This window comes from Macaca mulatta, chromosome 19 (assembly GCF_049350105.2).
Source record: "Macaca mulatta isolate MMU2019108-1 chromosome 19, T2T-MMU8v2.0, whole genome shotgun sequence".
NCBI classification, from domain to species: Eukaryota; Metazoa; Chordata; class Mammalia; order Primates; family Cercopithecidae; genus Macaca; species Macaca mulatta.
Genome location: NC_133424.1, coordinates 42,558,513 through 42,576,799, shown reverse-complemented (window position 1 = coordinate 42,576,799; position 18,287 = coordinate 42,558,513). Strand labels below are relative to the sequence as shown.

At 49.6% G+C, this 18,287-nt stretch overlaps 1 protein-coding gene across 1 annotated transcript in view; it reads left to right on the top strand.

Annotated features, from left to right (window-relative positions):
• TSHZ3 (teashirt zinc finger homeobox 3) overlaps positions 1 to 17,895 on the top strand; it is a 75,654-nt gene extending 57,759 nt beyond the window's left edge. The window contains exon 2 of the mRNA XM_001103809.4: positions 13,084 to 17,895. Within this exon, the coding sequence (XP_001103809.3) occupies positions 13,084 to 16,289 (3,206 nt within the window). The 3' untranslated portion in view covers positions 16,290 to 17,895. The remainder of the gene's footprint in view (positions 1 to 13,083) is intronic.
• Positions 17,896 to 18,287: the final 392 nt, after the last annotated feature.

Below are 18,287 nucleotides of genomic sequence, written 5' to 3'. Positions count from 1 at the left end.
TTTTTGGTTGGATAGATGGGTGGATGGATGGATGAGTTTTTGAATGGATGGGCTTGGAATGGCTAGAAGAATGAGGTGAATGGATGGGGCGATGGATGGATGAATGGATAGATTTTTGGATGGATAAATGGATGGATGGATGGATGGATGGATGGATGGATGGATGGATGGGGGGTTGGCTGGGTGGATGGGTAGATGTGTTGAGTGAATCAGTCGCTTCCTCTTCCATGTAAATCTTAACTCCTATCTCTTGTTAGCCATCCATTTACCTTCCCCTTGAATATAGCTCTTTTAGTATTTTGGAGGAAAGCCAGCAAGTCCCAGTGACAGTTTGAGTTGTACATGTTTAGCCACTTGAAGAGGCCCATTTTAAGGACTGTTCCCAAATTTTCACAGCCTGCTGCCCAATTCTAAAGGTGCTTTTCCCAGGTTTTTAGATCACCAAGTGTATAGGCAGGCAAGAGTTACTTGGTTCCTTAAGCTGCCTCAATGAGCTGCCTCTTTAAAGACATCAGCTACCCCCTGAGAATCCCTCTGCTCATGTATGCAATTTGAGAAGGTCAAGCACATCCCCTGCCCCTAATAATTTGCCCGATTCCTATTCCACCAAGATGAGAGAATCCTTTCTTTGGATGAAGTTATTCTTTTAATTTATTGGATTCAATATAGGCCAGGGTTTACCTTATGGATTTTGTAGAATAAAAGGTAAAAAGGACATTGGGAAGAGATTCAGACCCTGGATTCTTTATTCTGAGAGGGCAGTGTACTTGGGAATGTATTGAACTCAAAGAGGAATGGGAGTACAGCACCCACAGGCAGCTTACTTCCTTCACCACTCTTGCAAAAATGCACCCTGGCTCCAGAAGCCATGTTTCACTTGATAGACCATCGCCGGCTACCAGGCCAAACTGATTGCTGTCAACCCAGACATGGCCCCACCATCCAGCTGGCTGAATGATGACTCTACCCTGTAGCTTAAATGGATTAAGGTGATTTCAGCAATGAAGCACTCCTCCAGGGCACAGAGAGTGAGCGTATGGACTTCCCATGACAGCATACTGGTGTAGGCTTCCACGATGGGTTTGGTGCCCAGTCGGTTTAAATGTGCTTGAAGCCGAGGACAGTAGGTGACTTAGATGGTCCCCGAAGTGAGTATTTATTTATTCTTTGTTATCTGAAGATTTGTCTGAGGCGCAGTGGTTTTTGTCCTGCGAATGCAATCTTGATACATTTATTTTTGTTTGCACTGAGGTTGGCGCCCAAACTGCAGCAGAGCAAGCCCCCCAGAAGGCATTGGAAGAGAGACATTGTAGAGATAGGGAAGCTGCCTTCTCTTTCTGATCTTGGAGAGCCTACTAATGTTCTGTCCTCCTCCTTTTCCGAGCCATCCGCCTCATGAAGAGTGCTGGGAAGGGAGGGAGATTGTTCTGGGGAGGAGCTACTGAGACGGTGGCACAATGGGGTCCTTTCATTGCAGCAAGAATTCAAAGAGAGAAGCTTCAGGCAGTGTCTTTCTTAACTCAGTTTTGGGAGCCCCAGGTTTGGCTTCTGGAACTCTTGGACTCTTGTTTCCCATCACCGCTGGAGGAACAGGACTCATCCTGGGTTCTGAGTCTTCTGAACTGGCTGGGGCTTCCAGCAGCTGGGAGGTGTCCTGGGAAGCCTCGCTGCCGTGGGTTCCCTAGAGGAGCAGCCGCAGCCTGTCATTGGCTTGCGCCACCACTGGCCACAATGGCTGTGCTAAAGCATGGTGTTTCCTTATTCACACTGACTTTATTCACCAATCAGCTAATGCCATGCTTTTCTTGGCATGAAAGCATTGCAGCTTTATTAACACAGGGATACCAAACTGAACAAGCATTCATCTCTCACATTACATCAAATTAGCGTGTACAAAATTAATATTCCTGACCTTGCTAGTGGGAAGAGCAATCAATCTAGGGGAGGTTGTCATCCCACCGTGGCCAGCCTTCTGCAGAAGTCCTGGCCATTACAGCGGCAGCCACTTTTCCTTCCCCCAGAGCCAAACCATGCCCTTCTGGACCCTCTGGCCCTTGGGTATTGCCCTGGTTTCTGAGGAGCTCCAAATCCTAGCAGCGATGCCTGGAAGGTCCCTAGTCTCCCTGGTACCATCCAAGAATGCCATTCTCTCCTTGTCCCTAGAGGCCATGGCTTCCATCATCCTAGGTGGCATCTGTAGGTGACTCCAGGTGCCCAGGTGGATGGATGGAGAAGACTCGTGTTCCCCACTGAATTGTCACTTCCTGGGTACCAGGTATAAACAGTCCTCTAGAATGCTTTCTTCTCCCTGCTTATTAGACAGAGGCCCAACATTCAATCCAATCATATTGGTACCCCCCAGTGTGTGTTTAGCTAAGCCCCCTCCACTCCATCCCACACTTCCCCCTGCCATCTCCTCTCTCTCTTTGCACAAAAGGGAAGTCCTGCCTTCATACTGTTGCTTTGAGCCCCTCCTGGTCGAGAGCCAAGAAGGTGCACCTCCATCTTGATTTTTCATGTTCTCTGAGGGCCGGGGGAATGTGTTTGGTTAGGGGCAATCCAGGCCTGAGCATCCTTCCTGTCTGTCTACCCTTCACACCCACCAGGGCTCCAGGCCAGGTCTAGGTGCAGCTGCCTCTGAGCAGCCCATTGTGTGGGACCTCAGGACATCTGGGGATAGCTCTAGGCCCCACATCGGGTTGTCAGACACAGCTAATATGGCAGGTGTGGTTCCCCTGAGGAAGGAATCCCCTTGCTTCATCATAGCAAGGTGTGCAACTCGTTTGTACAGCAGAGAGCCCCATGTAAGCGTAACCCAGGGGGCACAGTGTGTGAGGCACTTCCGTGAGTCCTTTGTCAAGCAGAAATTCTTGTGTCAAATGGATCAGTTCATCCAGATTTTCCAGGGGTATTGAGAATAAGCTGAGATTTAGGTGAAATTTTCTGGGGACTTTGAGCTCTTTCCCAGACACAGAGGAAGGTGATTCAAGGCAGACGCCCAGCGGAAAGGGGGACTGGGCTCAGCCTGGAGGAGAAGGCGGCCCAGCTTGGGAGCTGGGGGCTACAGGGACAGTGGTAGCCAGTCTGAGAGCCAGTGTCTGAGGTGGCTGCCCCAGCCAGCACTGTGCTGCAGGGCATCTGGCTCCAACTCCCACCCCTGGAGTGGGGCACTGGGGATCTCCAGTCAGATCCATGCAGTTGGGTGGAGAGGGGCTGAGTCCGTGGTCCTGCCCGCTTCCTTCCTAGAATTCCTATACCAGGAGCCGGGGCCTGGGGAGGAGAGCTGTGCGTGGTCAGGAGTGCTAATGCTGCAGGCGTGCATCTGACATCGTCTCTTCCTTCCTCGCCTCCTTTCCTTGCCCTCCGTTTCCCTCCCTTTTTTCTTCCCCTTTCTGTCCGGCTTTCTTCCTTTTCTGCAGCCGCCATTTTAAGGCTGCCCAGAGGGAGGAGGCACAGAACCCAAGCCCCAGTGGGAGCTTTCACCCCAGCAGGACTTGGTGCTGGTCTTCCCACCTCCTCCTTTCCTGAAAGGCAGCAAGGTCGGCATAGAGGGTCTGGGAGACCCAGAGGCTTTTACAAGAGGAGGGGTGAGCCTAGGGGCCATCCCCTGGCCCTGCCTCCCAGATTCCCGACAGCCGCACGGCCCCTGTGCAGTTGGTGCACCTCTATTTGCAGAGTTTCTTTAACTTGGAAAAGTCCTTTATGCCCACTCCTTATGAAATCTTTGGTTGCCTGCAAACACCTGGGAGGCGGATGTGGCCAGTTGCATCTTCCCATTCCTTCCTCCCATTTGTTGATGAAGAAACTGATGCTCACAGACGTGAAGTCAGTCATCAGAGCCACAGGACTAATCCATGGCAGGGCAGAAGCTGAGACCCAGGGCCTCCCTGCCTAACATCACGTTGTTTCCCGGAGAAAAATGTGATGCTGAAACATCAGGTCCTGCCTGGCTCCATGGCTCATGCCTGGAATCTCAGTGCTTTGGGAGGCTGAGGCTGGAGGATCACTTGAGGTCAGGAGTTCCAGAGCAGCCTGGGCAACACAGCAAGACCCCAACTCTAAAAAAAGATTGTTTTTAATCAGCATATTGGTGTTTACCTGTAGTTCCAGCTACTAGGGAGACTGAGGTGGAAGGATCACTTGAGCCCAGGGGTTCGCGGCTGCAGTGAACCATGATCACACCACTACACTCCAGGCTGGGCAACAGAGCAGAGAATCGGCAGGTCCTCTCCAGAGTCCAACTATTGCCCTCCTGGATGGCTCACCACATTGGGTTGCTGTGGCTTTTGAACTGTCCCCTCCTGTCTCCTCCTGCCATTTCCTTGGGGTCTGCTCTGTTGTGGGCCCAGGTGTGAGGGAGGCAGGTAAGTGGGGAGTGAGAAGTGGTCAAGATGCCTTGTGAACATCTTGGCATTTTTCCTTATCCAAGCACATTCTGCAGCAGAGAAGAGGACTTCGTGGCTGCTGAGGGCTTAGGCATGTGTTGAAGTTGATTCTGGCTCTGAGGAAAGGGCAGGAGGGTCTGCAGAGACGGGTGTGCCTGAGTCCTGGAGAGCCTGCCTGAGAAAACACTTACCTGGCAGCCACCTTCCCAAACCATTCGACTAGTTAAATTCTTATTAAAAAACAAACAAAAAATAAACAAAAAACAATAAAACACTCTTATCCTGGTGTGGTGTCTAGTGCCTGTAGTCCTAGCTACCCAGGAGGCTAAGGTGGGAGGATGGCTTGAGTCCAGGAGTTCCGGGCTGCAGTGAGCTGTGGTTGCACCACTGAACTTCAGCGTGGATAACAGAGCATAACCCTGTCTCAAAAAAAAAAAAAAAAAAGAAAGAAAGAAAGAAAGAAAAAGAAAAAGAAATCACCCTGTGTTGTTTGAAAATCTGAGTATTCAGAGAAGCAGGAGGAAAGGAGGCCCGGAGTTCCCAGCATTAGAACGGACCCATACGGGCTCCCCTAGGTCCATCCTCTTTTACCTTGGTGGCCATCCTGAGGGCTGCTTCTGCAGCAGAACTCAGACTCCAGGCCCTCTTTGTCATAGAGTCCTTTCCAGAAAATAACCTCTTTCATCCTTGTCTCTTCTCAAATCTCCATCACCCATGTTCTCTCTCTCCATTCCTACCTCCCATGCCCCTCAGTAGCCTCTCTCTCCCCGACCCCAGCCCTAGTGGGTTCTTCTCCTCTCCCATCTCTCTTTCTCCCTCTGTCCTCTCTCTGCTGGGCCCCCTCCTCTCTCTCTGCACCCTTCTTAAACCCGGGATGACTTGATGGCCCCTTCCCTCTTCGGTCCTTTCTTCTCCTTTCCCTCCTTTCCCCACCTCTTCCTCTCCCTCCTGCCTCTACTCTTTCCTCCATCACAGTCACAGGGATCCTTATGGATGGATGATGACCAGAGGCACTCATTGCAGAGAGCGGTGCTCTTCTGGACTATCCCTAATAAGAAGACATGGGAAAAAGGAATCTGTAAAAAGTTTTAGCCAGCAAAGCACCTTCCCAGGGAAAACAGAGGGTTATAACTTCAGAACCTTTATTTCAGCCCAGAAAATGCTAACGTTCACAGGGCAGTGTACCTGGAAATTGCACTGGGAGGCGGGACACAGCCATGCTTTCTTTTCCTTTCTTCCCACCCACACCCAGTGCCCCCTCCCACCCTGACTTGCCCATCCGTGGCCCCCGTGGCTGGAGAGTGCAGGTCCCAGCCAACACTTCCTCTTCATCTTTTGGGAGAGATTTTTAGCTGTGTGATGAAGGTAATTCCACCTTGCCCAGAAATGAATTCTGTTATGCCCCAGCTTACTGTTTTATGTTTATGTGACACACATTAGTTTCTTTTTACCTAGAGATTGAATTTAGTTAATGATGACAATAAATATTAATGAAGGTATTGGTGTCTCCAGACCCTTGATGGCCACAGTGGACTGGCTGTCTTCTCTCCCTGGACATGATATGTCTGTCATCCCTGCATCCACAGTGTGGAAGCCACACCACTGGTGAGCTGGGGGTGGGGATGCTGGATCCTCCTGGAGGGGTAGGTGTGGATCCCACTGGGGGAGTTGAGAAGGCTCTGCCTGACTGCCCACTCCTCATTCCGAGGATAGGGCGCTCCCTCCCACGTGTCCTGTGTGGTCCCCTGACACTGGACTCGGGGTGTGGGTCTTAGGAGTTCAGACAAATGTCCCATCTACCTCCAGTGACTCATCCTGAGGGGCTGCAGCGGAGGGTTTGGGGTCAGAACTGGTTCCTCAGTGCAAGTGTGCTGTGGAACTAGCCAGAATCCCCGTTTCCTTGTCTGCAAAATGGAGATGATTTTTCCACCTTCCTTGACCATTGAGAGGATCAGATCAGATGCAATGAATGTATGGATGTGAACACGGGTCCTAAACTTGTTCCTATTAGGCAGGATCCGTGTTTTGGGTGTGTGTGTGTGTGTGTGTGTGTGTGTGTGTGTGTGTGTGTGTGTGTTTTCCCCCCATCATGTGGGCTTCCAAGGTTGTTGGGCTATAGAACTTTGCAGAAAGCTTTCGTAAGTTTGGGAGCTTTTATTTCTCATCCATGTGTGTCTCTCCCCAGGAGTCACATTCGGTTCTGTGCATGCCAAGTTCTTCGGTTCAGGCAGTTGTCTGGAAATGTGTCCTTGGCACTCAGCTCTTGAGAGATCGATGGCTGTCTTGCTGCTTTAAGCACACAGTCTTCATTGGTGGGGTAAGGAAAGTGAGATGTGTGTGGGGAAGCGGGTGCAGCCATTCCGCAGGGACTCACATCTTGAAGAGAGACTCTTTCAACAGAGGGACTTGGAGAAGCGTGGAAGGCGGGTGCCCAGTCGGCCCCTCACTTGCGAGTCCCTGATCACTCCTGAGAGCTTCTTTGCATCTTTGCAGCTGTTGGTTTGGTTTGAATGAGAACCTCCTCCCCCTCACAGTCCAGCTGCCTCTTCCATGGGCGTTGGCAGCAGAGGTTCCCATCTTATTTGCTCAAGAGAAAAGAAGGATGGCGGGATGATAATGCATTCTTTTATTTTTCTTTCACTTTCACTTTTCCTTTTTTTTTTTTTTTTTTTTTTTTTTTTTGAGATAGTGGCTCACTCTGCTGCCCAGGCTAGAGTACAGTGACGATCTCGGCTCACTGCAGTCTCCACCTCCCAATTCTCATGCCTCAGCTCTCAAGTAGCTGGGGCTACAGGTGCCCGCCACCATGCCTGGCTGATTTTTTGTATTTTTAGTAGAGACGGGGTTTCACTATGTTGCGCAGGGTTGTCTCAATCTCCTGAGCTCAGGCAATACCCCAACCTTGGCCTCCCAAAGTGCTAGGATTACAGGTGTAAGCCACCACGCCTGGCCTACTTTCCTTTTTTTTTTTTTGAGACAGAATCACTCTGTCACCCAGGCTTTAGTGCAATGGTGTGATAATAACTCACTGCAGCCTCAACCCCCTCGGCTCAAGTGATGCTCCTGCCTCAGCCTCCTAAGTAGTTGGGACTACAGGCACAGGCCACCATGCCTAGTTAATTTTTAGAAGAATTCTAAAGATGGGGTCTTGCTGCATTGCCCAGGCTGATCTTGAATTCCTGGGCTCAGGCAATTCCTTCACCTCGGCCTCCCAAATGCTAGGATTATAGACAAGAGCTACTGCACCTGGCAGATAATGCATTCCTGAAGAGGGTATTTGAGTGTGGACACAGCTTGGGGGGCTCTAATGCAAGGAGACCACCGACTGGGGTGTCTCCTCCCATCTTCCTCAGTGGTGGGTTCTGTCATCCTGTCTACCTAGAGACCCTTCCTCACAAAGTGGCATTGCTGAATGTGCCAGTGACACTCAGACAGAACTTGCCTAGGATGGACTTTGGGTCTCACCCCAGCACATCTGCTTTGCATTGGGACTGGCTGGACTCAGCATCCCCTCAGGATGTTTTGGCAGCTATTTAGGAGGTGTGAAGCAGCCATCTAAGATATTCATTCATTCATTCATTCATTCATTCACTCATTCATTCATCCCACTGACATGTATTGAGTGGCCACTCTGGGCCAGACGGTAGGGTTGCGGCTGATATCAGCGGTGTGGGTGTGTGGGATCTGGTCCTGACCACACAGAGCTGACAGTGTGTTGGAATCTCTGGCTGTAGACAAGTGATCCTCATGGCTAAGGGGACAAACGCTGGAGTCAAAACCCTGCCATCCCCAAGAGCCTTTTCCCTGAGGCCCGGGGAAGGATGGGTTCCTGCATTCTCCACTTCACTGCACCTGCCCCGGGGTTTCCAGCAGAGGAGGCAGCGCTAGAAAGTGTGGAGTGAGAGATCTTGGTGCATCTCAGAAGCTGAGAGGGGCTGGAGGGGAACCGGGCAAATGGTGGAGGACTCCCTTCCTTCAGGGCTGCTTTGAGGAATTTGGATGTTCTTCCAAGCCCGGTGGGAAGTTACTGAGGGTGTTATATGGGGAGGTGACATGACCAGTGCGGTGTTCTATATTAATCTCAGCAGTTTCTGCTTGGAGATGAGATTAAAGGGGCTGGGGCTGGAGTCAGGGAGTTGGTTGGGGATGGGATAAGAGATGCTAGTGGCTGAACTGGGCCCATATGGGAGGCCGCAGAGAGGAAGGGGGGATCCTGTTGCAAAGGCTGTTACAACTCCTTGCTGGTGGACATGATCTCCCGCTCACCTCCTTGAAATGAGACAGCCACTGTCCATTGCTCACCTCCTGCGCGCAAGACTAGGGATGTAAGGTTCCCTCCCTTAGAGAATTCAGACAAGAATGAGCAGAAAGTGAAGTAGCAACAAGGAATTTAAATACTCTCAAATACTGTTGGAGACAGTTGCGGAGTTTCCCAAGGTCATATGTGATACATTGTTGGGTCCAATCGGTGGACGGTGCCTGCCCCTGGGCTACTGAAGCCAGCCTGGTGGGGACCAGGTTCTCAGCAGCCCTGCCCCACACCCCTGTTGACTTCTCACCATCTGCACAGTTACTGGAGACACCCAGTCTCTCCTCCCCTCCTTGCCTGATCCAGGGCATTCACTGTGCCAGCTTCCAGAGCCCGCCCTTCTCTCCAGCCAGGGGCTTTGCGTATCATGCTCAGTCTAGAGAAGAAAGCACTGAGGAACGATTCCACTTGCTGAGTGTAGGTGAGGTTGGCGTTTGCAGAGAATGAACCAGATTAAGCGACTTTACAGTTCAGCTCTTTACCTTCTCAGAAGGGCCATAAAATGATAGACATGTAGCTGAGGAAGGACCTTACAAATATGACTGTGGTGCCCCGTATCATTCGGAGAGGGAAATGGAGGCCTAGAGAAAGAAAACTGCACTGCTCAGTGTGCGGTAACCTGCCCGGCGCTTGTGGGAGCTGGATGCGTATTTGTGGAGTGCCTTTCATCCCTTAGTTCCCTCATTTCACTGGGTCCATTTCCATTTTCTAGAACATTTTTAAAGTTCAGTAATCAAGAGTATAAATATTTCCAGAGTAGTGAAATTATTGCAAAGCATGGTGGAAGGATGGGAATTTTCCCTTTATTTTTATGTATTTATTTGTTTATTTTTGGAGACAGGATCTCGCTCTGTTGCCCAGGCTGGAGTGCATTGGTGGGTCATGGTTGACTGCAACCTCCACCTCCCGGGTTCAAGCGATTTACCTGCCTCATCCTCTGGACTAGCTGGGACTACAGGCGTGTGCCACCATGTCTGGCTAATTTTTTTGTATTTTAGTAGAGATGGGGTTTCACCATGTTGCCCAAGTTGGTCTCAAACTCCTGAGCTCAGGCGGTCTGCCTGCCTTGGCCTCCCAAAGTGCTGGGATTACGGGCATGAGCCACTGCGCCCAGCCTTTCCCTTTATTTTAATGTGGAGGGGAGAACCAATGGGTAAAAGTCTTAGGCTCCACCTAAGGAAATACTTCTCACCTTAAGATCGGAAAAGAAAACGGTCATTTGAACAGGGAGTGAGGCCCACGTCATGACCATGAGGGTGTGCGTTTGTAAGGACCTGGGGTGTGCGGTGAGGCTTCCAGGACCCAGTTCTCTTTGGCACTGGAGCCTTTTAATTCTCCTCTGAGTTGGATCTTGTTCCCACCAGGGAGGTTGAGAGGTTGGCCTTTTCTTTCCATATCAATTTCCTTCTCAGTCAGCAGACTAATGACATTCTGACCCTGCTGTGTAATTTACAAAGCATATCAGAGCGTGTTGTGGGCCAGCCCAGGACAGGAGCTGGTCACGTCATTCATGGTGCCTGTGTTGGGGAGGAGTGCTCCGGACAGCTTGGGCTGGGTTCGTGCTTGTGCAGTGGGGGTGGGAAAGGCTCTAGCCATGGGGAGACGCATTGCCCCTGGGTGGGAGGTGGGCTGGCAGAGCACCTGGGTTTCCCGCTCACCTGGTGGCCTTCACCCACAGAGGACTCTTTCATGTCCACTATTGGCTCTGCTTCTTCTGGCTGCTGGTGTCCTCTTGTAGTGGCTACTGTGGGGCCATTTCTCTCGCAGACTTAATTTCATGGGAGCTACTGTAATAGGAGCAAAATCCCCAGGGTGTGGGGTTTGTATTGCAGACTGTGGCTCCAGGAGGCATCTTCAGGAAAGAAGGGGCTTTGATATCTTCACCCATCTACACAGACCTGGGCATTTCCTTGAGTCTCAGTGGGAGGGACACCAGCCATGGGATTTCCTCCTCTTTCCCTGTTTACAGTGAAACCGTACTATGGAAACATCATGTATGCATGCACCCAGTGCACTTCTGCAGACAGTGCGCTGTGTCTAGCTAAACCCAGCCTACCCTGCTCCAGCGGTTCCCCAAGAGGATTATAAGACAGGTTGCAGACCCATCTGGAATCTCTGACCTCAGTCATACTGTGTGCCCCAGCTCGGGTAACAACCCATCCTTCGGTTTGCACAAGACTTAGTGAATTTCCAGGATGCAGGACGTTCAGTGCTGAAACCAGGACAGGTCCAGGCAAATTGGGACACTTGGTTATTCTTCGTCGGCTGTTCTTCCTCCAGGACCGCCACCCCATTGGAGTTTTGAGTCCGGATATTTCTAGAATGTGCTGCACGCCGAGGAAGTCTGTTGGGGGGCAGGTGGGGGAGAGTGCGATGTCTTCTTTTCTTTTTCTTTTCCTGTTCTTTTTCCAACACATGCGTTCACAGTCTTCATTGTGACTAGCATAGGAACCTCCACTGGTCAGCGCTGTATTTCCCTAAGCATTTGGTCCTGGCCCTAGGAACACAGCTTTCACCATCTTTATTTGTCATCTCAAAGTGCGTGGCCTCAAACTTGAGGTTCCTCATAGCACTTCACACTCAGCTGACCGCAGCAGGGCACTCTCTTGTGGTCATTTGTAAAGAACACCCACAGCTCCTGGACAAGACTCTTGCTTAGTAGTTGGCAAATGAGCAGACGTATCCTCTTCCTGCAGCTGGTGTGTGTACCTGGGACAGTTCCCATTCAAGTTCACATTACATCAGTGTTGGGATTCCATGTGTCTTGGCGTCGGAATCTTGGCACTCAAAGGAGGGGGCTTAGGAGCAAAAGAATCACACTTGTCCTGAAAGGAATGTGAGGGGGCCTATCTGTTTGGCTTCAAGGGACTAATTTCACTCTTTTTGTTTGTTTGTTTGTTTGTTTATCATTATTGTTGGTTTGTTTTCTGATGTGAAATGGAGCAGGGGCAAATCTTTAAAGTTGGTGGAGTCAATTCCACAAACAAAGCTTCCCTTCCTTTCTTAAGAGCTTTTTGTAGAAATCAGCCTTGCCATTCGCACTGCACCATTCCAACCATCTAACACACTTCACCACTGGCCTTTTGAAGCAAACAAGTATTTAGAAGCTGACAGGACAAAGTCACTTTATTTCCCCTTTTCCTTTACCTTGAAATTGTTCCTAGCCACAGGGCTGGCCACGCCTCACTGTCCAAAAAACTATCCTGATGCAGTATGCAGTGGCAGATCAGTTTAGTAAGGAATAACCCAAATCACTGAATGCAAGAGAATGAAAAAAAAAAAAATCACCCGGTTGCATTAACACTAGTATTCTCTGGGCTCTGCGTCTCTGGACGTGCATCTTCCGGAACCTGCAGGCGCGTGCGTGGCCTGCCCTCCACCTGTGTGGGAATGCATGCTGGATTTACATCCTAGCTACATCGCTTCCAGAAAGACAGGATCTCTGTTGGATGCCCATGAAGCTTATACTGAGTAAATATTGACAAAGTAGTCTAAAGAGCAAACACTTTGACATTTGTAAGGTCCACTGGAAGGTCTTGTATATATTTATACAGCAGGAATGAGCACCGAATACCAATTTTCCTGAACTTGTTCTGACATAATTCTGCATGGAGAGTGTGTGTGCGCAGGTGGCTGAGAACGGCTGAGTGTTCACGTGGGGGACAGGGCTGGGGGCTGGGTGGTAGCCGGTCAGGGTATCTCCTCTCAACTGGAACGAACCCACACCTATCCCTGCCAGGAAACTTACCTCTAAGCTCTTCTGAGACCTCCTTTTCCAGAAGGAAGAAAGAAAAAAAAAAAAGCCACAAAATCTTGTTTTTCCTTTATTACAATGGACGTACTTTTCTTTTTACTTGGTAAAAATTTTATTGATGTTTTTAGACTTTATATTTATTAAAGATTGAGCCTCAAAAATGTAATGAGTAAAAACTGCTTGCTTAATTTAAATTGTGAATCTGTCTGTTAAGAAATGCATTAGGGGTAGGAGAAGCATAAGACATATTAATTGACAGACAGGAACTGCTGTCTCTGAGGTTGATACAAGTAATTTATTACTTTAGAAATGAATGCCACCTCCAGAATGTGCTTCATTAATTTCAAATTTAGTTTTAATTTCAAGCTGTTGCCCCTTGAGAAGAATAAGGTGGCAAATTATGTTTGAAGAGCAGATTTTTTTTTTTTTTTGCTCCAAAGAAACACCACATTTTAACTATTTAGTTTTACAAATACATGTGCCCATCTGGGTTGCTGTGTTTTCCTGAGAGCCCAGAACGTATTCTAGGTAAGATCAACACGTACTAATGCTTTTTTTTCTTTCTTTCTCTCCTTCTCCCTCTCTCTCATCATTCCATCCTACCTGGCTCTCTTTCCCACCTGTTATCATGGCAGCCTATGTTTCCGAGGAGTTAAAGGCTGCTGCCCTGGTGGATGAAGGTTTAGACGCAGAGGAGCATACGGCAGATGGAGAGCCCTCAGCCAAGTACATGTGCCCGGAGAAGGAGCTCACCCGGGCCTGCCCCAGCTACCAGAACTCCCCGGCCGCTGAGTTTTCCTGCCACGAAATGGACAGCGAGTCACACATCAGTGAGACCAGTGACCGAATGGCTGACTTTGAAAGCGGCTCCATCAAGAACGAAGAGGAGACCAAGGAGGTCACGGTCCCACTGGAAGACACGACCGTGTCGGATAGCCTGGAGCAGATGAAGGCCGTGTACAACAACTTCCTCTCCAACTCCTACTGGTCCAACCTCAACCTCAACCTGCACCAGCCCTCCTCGGAGAAGAACAACGGCAGCAGCAGCAGCAGCAGTAGCAGCAGCAGCAGCTGTGGCAGCGGGAGCTTCGACTGGCACCAGAGCGCCATGGCTAAGACGCTGCAGCAGGTGTCGCAGAGCCGCATGCTCCCGGAGCCCAGCCTCTTCAGCACCGTGCAGCTGTACCGGCAGAGCAGCAAGCTCTACGGCTCCATCTTCACGGGGGCCAGCAAGTTCCGCTGTAAGGACTGCAGCGCCGCCTACGACACCCTGGTGGAGCTGACGGTGCACATGAACGAGACGGGGCATTACCGCGACGACAACCACGAGACCGATAACAACAACCCCAAGCGCTGGTCCAAGCCTCGCAAACGCTCCTTGCTGGAAATGGAAGGGAAGGAAGATGCCCAGAAGGTGCTGAAGTGCATGTACTGTGGCCACTCCTTTGAGTCCCTGCAGGATTTGAGTGTCCATATGATCAAAACAAAACACTACCAAAAAGTGCCTCTGAAGGAACCCGTCACTCCTGTCACCGCCAAAATCATCCCTGCCGCTCGGAAGAAAGCTTCCCTGGAGCTGGAGCTCCCCAGCTCCCCGGATTCCACAGGTGGAACCCCCAAAGCCACCATCTCAGACACCAACGATGCACTTCAGAAGAACTCCAACCCTTACATCACGCCAAATAACCGGTACGGCCACCAGAACGGGGCTAGCTACGCATGGCACTTTGAGGCCCGGAAGTCGCAGATCCTGAAGTGCATGGAGTGTGGGAGCTCGCACGATACCCTGCAGGAGCTCACGGCCCACATGATGGTCACTGGCCACTTCATCAAGGTCACCAACTCGGCTATGAAAAAGGGGAAGCCCATTGTGGAGACGCCCGTCACGCCTACCATCACAACCCTGCTGGACGAGAAGGTCCAGTCCGTGCCCCTGGCGGCCACCACCTTCACGTCCCCCTCCAATACACCTGCCAGCATCTCCCCAAAACTGAATGTGGAGGTCAAGAAGGAAGTCGACAAGGACAAAGCGGTCACCGACGAGAAACCCAAGCAAAAGGACAAGCCTGGCGAAGAAGAGGAGAAGTGTGACATCTCTTCCAAATACCATTACTTGACTGAAAATGACTTAGAAGAGAGTCCCAAGGGGGGGCTCGATATCCTCAAATCCCTGGAAAACACAGTGACATCCGCAATCAACAAGGCCCAGAACGGCACTCCTAGCTGGGGGGGCTACCCCAGCATCCATGCCGCCTACCAACTTCCCAACATGATGAAGTTGTCCCTGGGCTCGTCGGGGAAGAGCACGCCCCTGAAACCCATGTTTGGCAACAGTGAGATTGTCTCCCCGACGAAAAACCAGACCCTGGTGTCTCCACCCAGCAGCCAGACGTCCCCCATGCCCAAGACTAACTTTCATGCCATGGAGGAGCTGGTGAAAAAGGTCACTGAGAAAGTTGCCAAAGTGGAGGAGAAGATGAAGGAGCCGGATGGGAAGCTTTCCCCGCCCAAGCGGGCCACTCCCTCCCCCTGTAGCAGCGAAGTCGGGGAGCCCATCAAGATGGAGGCGTCCAGCGACGGGGGCTTCCGAAGCCAGGAGAACAGCCCCAGCCCCCCACGGGATGGGTGCAAGGATGGGAGCCCCCTGGCGGAGCCGGTGGAGAACGGGAAGGAGCTGGTGAAGCCCCTGTCCAGCAGTTTGAGTGGCAGCACGGCCATCATCACCGACCACCCGCCCGAACAGCCTTTTGTTAACCCTTTGAGCGCCCTGCAGTCAGTCATGAACATTCACCTGGGCAAGGCCGCCAAGCCCTCCCTGCCTGCCCTGGACCCCATGAGCATGCTTTTCAAGATGAGCAACAGCCTGGCGGAGAAGGCCGCTGTGGCCACCCCGCCGCCCCTGCAGTCCAAGAAGGCAGACCACCTCGACCGCTATTTCTACCACGTCAACAACGACCAGCCCATAGACTTGACAAAAGGGAAGAGTGACAAAGGCTGCTCCTTGGGTTCAGTGCTTCTGTCACCCACGTCCACAGCCCCGGCAACCTCCTCATCCACGGTGACAACGGCAAAGACATCTGCCGTCGTATCATTCATGTCAAACTCGCCGCTACGCGAGAATGCCTTGTCAGATATATCCGATATGCTGAAGAACTTGACAGAGAGCCACACGTCAAAATCCTCCACTCCTTCCAGCATCTCCGAGAAGTCTGACATTGATGGGGCCACTCTGGAGGAGGCTGAGGAGTCGACGCCTGCCCAGAAGAGGAAGGGCCGCCAGTCAAACTGGAACCCCCAGCACCTCCTGATCCTCCAGGCCCAGTTTGCCGCCAGCCTCCGGCAGACCTCGGAAGGGAAGTACATCATGTCAGACCTGAGCCCCCAGGAGCGGATGCATATCTCCAGGTTCACTGGGCTGTCCATGACCACCATCAGCCACTGGCTGGCCAACGTGAAATACCAGCTTCGAAGGACAGGTGGAACAAAGTTCCTCAAAAACTTGGACACTGGCCACCCCGTCTTCTTTTGTAACGATTGTGCGTCTCAAATCAGGACTCCTTCCACGTACATCAGTCACCTAGAATCACACTTAGGCTTCCGGCTACGGGACTTATCCAAACTGTCCACCGAACAGATTAACAGTCAGATAGCACAAACCAAGTCACCGTCAGAAAAAATGGTGACGTCCTCCCCCGAGGAGGACCTAGGGACCTCCTATCAGTGCAAACTTTGCAATCGGACCTTTGCCAGCAAGCATGCTGTTAAACTTCACCTTAGCAAAACACACGGGAAATCTCCGGAAGACCACCTTCTGTATGTCTCTGAGTTAGAGAAGCAGTAGCATTTGCTTTTGATAGAAGGGACTGCAGTTTGCTTTGAGGGAAACTGTGGAAGGCACCTTCAGGCCCCCCCTCTGACTTGTTGTTCTTGGCACATGTTCTTATTTTAACTGCAGAGAATCACTCTGGGCTGGACCGTTTTGTATAACTGTACAGTGTTTAATAGAGGTGCATAATCAGCTGTTGTTACTGGTAAAATATGAAGGTTAAAATGCAGTGGTAAGTGTTTGGAACTTTGTGTAAATGGGATTTAGTTGTGAGCATCCTGCCGATGCTTCAAGCTGCATGCATTAACAGACAGTTTAATTAAGCATTTATAACGAAATCAGGCACACTTTTTCCACGAGACTCGAGTGTGCTGGCATTTCTCACCCTTTCATCTTTAGCCCTCTGAGTACTTTGAAGCACTTTTGCATTAATTTGGTTAAAAAATAAAATAAAATAATAATAATGTATGAAGCTCTGTTTTTTAAACTCCTTACCAGCTTAGTTATAATGAATAATATGAACCTCCATTTATGCAGGTCTGCAGGGGTATAACACGCCTTGAAATTTAAAAGAATATTATTTTCACATTGAAACATAGATGTATATATTGTATAGATTTCAGACTCTCTTATGAAAAAAATGTGATTGTGGTTAAATGACCTTTTTCTTGCATTTATAGCAACAGTGTTTTATGCACCTGCTGTGCTCTGGGCATAAGCTGTGCCTATGTATAGTGTATATTTCTTTTTTTCTTTTTTTTTTTTAAGGTCTATGGGTTTTGTTTTTTACATGCAAACATTGTAAATTATACAGAAGATACCACAGATAGCATTTATAAAGTATACAGAAACATTATCTGAAAGCAAAGTATGATAGTTTGTTTTGCTATACAGTACATCTATATTGATAGAGGTTCATGTTTAAATTATACATATTTATTAGCATCGTATTATCATTTGTTTTGAGCAGTCTGAATAAACGAGACCGGGAAAAACATCCCTGGCAGGCATCATAACTATTTTGCACATGATTTTTAAAGGTATTTATTAGAAATCAAAGAACGCTCAAAATAAACTCAGTGCTCAAAGGGTTAAGTCTATTTGAAAAGGTTAAAAAAAAAAAGAACAAAAAAAAAGAACTTGTACTGTATTTCCTAAACATTGATAAAGCCTTTAAAATGTTTGTACTGTAATACTTTGCTTAAAAGTCATGAGGCATTCTGTGATCCAACCTCTTTCACTTATTTATAAGCCCTCTTGGTTGCTATTCCATATTGTAGGATGCCTTTCTATTTCAATTGGTAACTTTCTGTTTTGTTCTTCCTAATTATTCTCCCAAGATCCCACACTGCAGCTTTATCTTTAGGCTTATGAAAGGTAACCCGTGGTTACCGGCTCTCCAAGTGATTCTGTTCTTCTCCATTTTTGGCAGTTAATTTGCAGAAGTAACTGACAGCTGACACCATATGAGAACCTTTGTATAAAATATTGGCATGTAAACAGCACAGACACCGTAACACACTCTGTGCCCTGTTTGGTTGTTGACAATGAAGCACCATTATGTGACTCTTCATATAACCCTTTTTTCTACGGCAGCATTAAAATTGTCTTTTTGCTATAATTTTGTGTTGCGTTCACAATTATGTCTGAAATGTGCTACGACTAACGAGCACATTAAAATTAAATTGTATGCGATCTGTTTATGACGGAGCTGGTTGCTGCGGCTGCCAGGTGCTGGCAGTCGGAAGCTGTGCGTAAATCAGGGGGAGTTTTAGTGAACTTTGGCGTTTGGAGAGCGGGGAGCACTTACTCAGAGGCAGCTTGAATAGGATCTGCACCGAGAATAAACATTCACAAGAAAGGAAGACTTGCCTATAAGGTTAGATGCTCAGTGCAGAAGGGATATTGCCAGACCCCCAGATCAGAGCTTCCGGTCACACCTGGTGACCTGCGGGGGGGCTGGGATTTGATCTCCCTTCTGGATGCTCGGGGGTGAGGGGCCTGCGCTGTCGA